Source organism: Callospermophilus lateralis, chromosome 7, assembly GCF_048772815.1.
Source record: "Callospermophilus lateralis isolate mCalLat2 chromosome 7, mCalLat2.hap1, whole genome shotgun sequence".
Taxonomy (NCBI): domain Eukaryota; kingdom Metazoa; phylum Chordata; class Mammalia; order Rodentia; family Sciuridae; genus Callospermophilus; species Callospermophilus lateralis.
The window spans coordinates 39,715,848-39,721,134 of record NC_135311.1 but is presented as its reverse complement, the minus strand read 5'-3'; the positions used below and the strand labels follow the sequence as shown (position 1 = coordinate 39,721,134).

Sequence of the window (5,287 nt, the reverse complement as noted above, 5' to 3'; positions counted from 1 at the left end):
ATGAACATTCTACTTCTGAGCTACATTTCCTGCCCTAGTTATGTTATTTTAAGAAGGGTTTCCTTGGCTGACCTTGAATTTGGAATCCTTATGGCTAAATCTCCCTAAATAATGTGGATAGTTTATTACCAGGTTGTTAGCTACTATTTTATAAAACTAACCATTTACTCAAACATTTCATTAACTTAGTCTTTTCTAAATAATAACCCATTTTTACTAATATTCAGTTAATTACTACTAAATTATTTAGATATTAACATTTGAAGTGGATGAAATGTTTCTTTAAAAACATGTTGAAGCAGCCAGGGGCAGTAACTCAATCTTGTATTCCCACTGACTGAGGAAGGAGGATCCCAACTTTGAGGCCAGCCTCAGCAAATTAGTGAGACTCAGTCTCAAAAAGAAGTAAAAGTGCTTGGATGTGGCTCAGTGGTTAAGCAGTCTGTGTCCCTGGGTTCAATCTCTAGTACTTAAAAAAAAATCTGATTTGGCCAAAGAGTTTGGTATATCTGCTTTTCTGACTGATTTGATTTTCAATGTAGAAATATGAGAGAGAGAGAGAGAGAGAGAGAGAGAGAGAGAGAGAGAGAGAATATCCAGCACTTAGAGGTGTTTGTAATGTATTCAGGATATAGAAAAAAAGTCAATTGGATCAAGAAAGGAATTGACCTTTTGCCCTTAAGCTAGTAATCTATCCTGAAGAAATCTAATCAGGGTGGGGATTTAAGGATCACAACTAATATAAAAGCTTCTCAGAGAAGAAATATGTTCTCTTTACAGGCACTTGGAGTTGGCTTGAATGTGGAAGCCTCAATAGGTTGGTTACTCCTGTCATCCAGAGATCTCAGAAGACACAAAAATCCTGAGCCAGCTGAATGTATATTTGTGCAACTGCTGACAAGACAAAGTAAAGAGTCTTCAGGTGAGTACTGAGTTCTGAGTAAATGAACTCATTCTTTCTCTCATAATTTTTTTAAACTTAGTTTTCAGAAGGCTTCCCAAAATAGATGCTGAAGTCTGGTTAATAAAAAAAAAGTAATTATTTTTCATTCACACATTGTTTTAAAAATGTTTATCCAAATTATAAATTTATGGAGGAAAAAAAATCCTTGATGTTATGTAGCTTTATTTGGGAATGGGATCTGAGCTTCACTAGAAAGCGATGAAGAATGTGCAACATGCTATTTTCAGGAACTTCAGGTTTTAGCTTTGGTCTATAAAGTGCCCAATGTCAAGCCAGAATCTACTGATGGCTGTGGAAGGATGACATTGGTGAGTAAATGAGGTGCCAGAAATGAGAGGGTTTTCAGTATTTATTCCTATTTAGAAATGGGGATTTTGATGACCTCCAGTCATTCATTTTTTTGTTTTGTTTTTAGTTGGAGCTGGACACAATATCTTTTTTTATTTATTTTCATGGGGTACTGAGGATCAAACCCAGGACCTGCCACATGCTATGCAAGTGCTCTACCATTGAGCCCCAAACCCAGACCCTCCAGTCATTCATTCAAAAGCAAACTATATTGGAAAACACTAGCTGCCATTTAAACTTGGAGTTTTTGCATTTCCAAAGGTGGATTACCTCGTGAATAGTGAGTTTGATATGACTGTGGGGTGCATTGCTCTTACACACTTCTTTTACAATGTTAATTTTATACATCTCTTTTTGAGTATAAAAGCTCAAAATATATTGTGTCCTATTGTTATTTTTAACAATCTCCACTTACAAAATAGTTGGGGATTTAAGACAAATAATGTTTTTTCTTTCCAAACATTTCAGAATAACACAGAGTATGGAATTATTTTTGCATTTATTTTGCAACTTTGTTGGGAATTTGTCACTTTTATCCCAGTTACTGTCTTTGTTCTAAAATTAAGTTTGTTTTTATTTTCATTTATCTAACCACAATGATGATGAAGTATTACATTATAAAAGACAAGAATGGTAAGAAGATAGTAGCTACCAGATCTGCCATATGTTGAAATTCTTTTAGGTAACAGATTTCTGAAGAGACTATAGAAGAGGTAGTATTTTCATTGAGACTACAATATATGAAACAGAAAGCCAGATAAAGCTGTAAGTGTTTTAATTCTCCTGAAACACTGCCAATTGAAGGGAGAGATAGTGTGATTTTCTAGAAAAATTTTGTTTGTGACGGCCAGGGTCTTAAAGCATCTGTTCATCAGTCACAGATTGCAGAACCACCTTCCACCCATAGACCATGATTGAGGTGTTTTTGAGGAGTTAACTGGAGTCCATTGGATTATGTTGTATTGTTTCCAACTCCTTAGCTTCACCTTTACTGATACCTATTTCAGCTGCCTCTAGAAGTGCCTCACTTAGGGCACAACAGAATGAAATGCATTTCCCTTTAAGCCAGTTCTCTTCATTGTGTCTTTTTACTTGGTCTTCAGGGTCTTTGGGTTATCTGAAGCTTTTGGAGTGAGTAGATTGCATTTGTGTTATTGTGTTCTATCTCAAGGAGGCTCTGCCAAGATTTTGGAAGCAGCCTGGTTGGAGAGGTAAAGATTTCAAATATTGCACGTGCAGCATATAAAAGGCAAGCATAAATTTCATTTTAGATGTAAATATTCTTCCATTTACATTTTTAACTTTAAACTACTCAAGCAACATATTCAAGTGAGGTTTGATTATTTTCATTATCCACGAATGAAAGAGAGTAACCCTCTTTCTCTTTCTGTTTAGAAATACAATATCACACATACTACAGAACTTCTAGGAATAATTTATCTGCTGAGTTGTGAGACTGGAGAAGTTTGAGTTCCTGTTGAGACTTTTTCAACAACTGAGACTTTTTCAGTGGCCCAGAGAGAAATCTCAAAATGGCATCATACCACAGCCAAGGCTGCTGGTCAGACAATAACATTCTGAGGTTACTGGAAAATATAGAGAATAATGTGCAATGCAATGATAATGAAACATTCAAGACAACCCTTTCAAATATGGACTGGGAAACAATAGCTTTTAATCATTTCTCTGCAGAAATGTGCAAAGGCAAGTGGTTAGAGATTTCTCGTAAATTGAGGAAGTTACGTACATTGAAAGAATTAGTTCTGGAAGCCAAAGAATGTGTTAAAATTCCCACAAAATGCAAAAAATATGAGAAACATCCAGACTTCCCGAAAAAACCCCTGACTGCTTACATCCGCTTCTACAAGGAGAACTGGGCCGAGTATTCCCAAGAGCACCCTGAGCTGAACAACAAGGAGTTGACCAAGATCCTGACTGAGAAGTACAAGCAGCTTCCAGAAGATATAAAGCAGAAATATATTGAGGATTTTCAGAAGGAGAAACGGGAATTTGAAGAAAACCTAGCATGTTTCAAAAAAAATCACCCTGATCTAGCTCAGGTCTCCAAAACATCTGATGTCTATAAGAGGTGCCAAACCAAAGCCAGAAAGAAGTTACAAGGAAATGTAAAAAATGTGAGATCTCTAACAGAAACTGATGGATTTTCTGAGAAGGTGAAATTTCATGGAGAGCCCAAGAAGCCTCCCATGAATGGATATCACAAATTTCATCAAGATTTGTGGTCTAGTAGGGAGCTGCAACATTTGCCCCTGAGGGAGCGCATGGTAGAGATTGGGAGGCGCTGGCAGCATGTCCCACAGAGCATGAAGGAACAATATATAAGACAGGCTGAGGAGTTGCAGAAACAGTATAGGGTGGACCTGGACCTCTGGCTCATGAGTTTGTCACCAAAGGAGTATGCCGCCTACAAAGAGACTAGCTATGGGAAGCGTAAAAACATAACCAATGCAGGAGGCCCAAACCCCAAGTTCAAACGAATAGACCAACAGTCCCCATCAGCTGAAAGTCTTCAAGAAAGCCTACAAAAGAAGCAGGGACTGAAGTCTCCAGGGAGGGTCTCACCAGACACTGCTCAGATGGCAATCAACTGACAAAGATCATCCCTCACAAGGATCAGCAAAGAACAAGTAGAAATAGGATGAAGAAAGTGACTCCATAGACTCTAGGAGTGGAGATGAAACTGGATGTGGTGGGTCTGAGGGCAGTGACTCTAGCTTATCTCCATGGGGCAATCCTTAGACTTAGACTTCATCTTTGTTCATACTCTATGTTGTTATGTTGAGGGAACTATCAACAAAAAGCAGTTCAGGTTGGAAAGAAGGGAATGTGGATCACTAGTATCTATGGCAGTTTTGTAAACTGGGAAAGGAAGATGTTGAGAGCCGCGCACCCTGGTAATGGCCACTCCACGACTCCTGCATCCTCCTCCATGTCCCCGCCTTCCCTTGCGGTAGCCCGCCCTGTCTCCACCTCCCTCCGCAGCCCCGGCGGCGGCCCTCTCCTGGTCCTGGTTGCCAGCAGTGTCCAAGGATCCATGCTGCCCACCACGCCTCCTCAGGGCGCGGGCTGAGGCAAGAGTGGGCCTGGTGCCCAGCCGTCGCCGCCAGACCCCTGAGCTTCCACCCGGCATAGTGTAGTCTGCGGCCTTTGGCCATCAGACAGCCCCGTCCCTGGAAGTGTGTGACCCGGTGGTTTCAGACAAGAGGACCTCTTTGGCGGAGGCTGGCAGACTCCAGGGGTCAGGTCAGGAAGAGACCATTTCCGCTCTTGCCTCCCAGACGAGGTTGCTCTGCGGGCCTCCAGGTGGGCCCCCAGCCCCCCTGGCGGGCGCGGACACAGGTGCCCTGGCCGGGGTCTATCGGGAAGATGGCGACCCTGGGCATGAGCTGGCAGCAACACAATTAAACTAGGCAGTACCACTGGATTTATGGGATTTGCTGAATTCATGGGACTTGCACCTCTTTGTCCTTTAGGGTTAATCCACACAGAACAAATTACGGTTTACTTTCTCAGTTTCACAATGGTACAGGATTTTACTGTTGCTCCCAGGCATCTGCCAGTGTTGAGAGCTGCAGCCCAGTCAGGATGGCGCCTGGCATTTTGCCAGCGTGGAGTTCTTGTGGAGTTCCTGGAGTTCTGACGGAGCTCCAGTGGAATTCCTAGAAAGTTCCTGTGGGTGGAGTTGCCTGGTAGAGTTCCGGTTGAGTGCTCACAGGAGTGCTGGAGGTGGTGGATGATGGGACATACATTGTGGGTGCTAAAAATGAAGTTCCTGCCTGCTTGACAAGTGGCTGGTGAATTGTGCCCAGCCAGACTGCAGGCAGGAAAACCCATCTAGAAGAATGGAAGGGGGCGGTGCAGAAGGGGGCGGTGGAGGGGGGGGCGGGGGCCGCGGGGGCAGGGCCAACCTCTGGTTCCTTCTTCCTCCGCACATGGCTGGCTGCAGCAGAGAAG

General features: G+C 42.3%; 1 protein-coding gene across 1 annotated transcript; it reads left to right on the top strand.

The window, feature by feature from the left end:
- Positions 1 to 2,838: 2,838 nt before the first annotated feature.
- LOC143404215 (upstream-binding factor 1-like protein 1) lies at positions 2,839 to 3,924 on the top strand. The gene has a single exon (XM_076862487.1). It carries the CDS (start codon positions 2,845 to 2,847, stop codon positions 3,922 to 3,924), a length of 1,080 nt encoding a protein of 359 aa, XP_076718602.1. The 5' UTR covers positions 2,839 to 2,844.
- The last annotated feature ends 1,363 nt before the right edge of the window (positions 3,925 to 5,287 follow it).

What these genes read in the sequence shown, in the direction of transcription:
- LOC143404215 (XM_076862487.1), top strand. Translation starts at nt 2,845, where the DNA reads ATGGCATCATACCACAGCCAAGGCTGCTGGTCAGACAATAACATTCTG.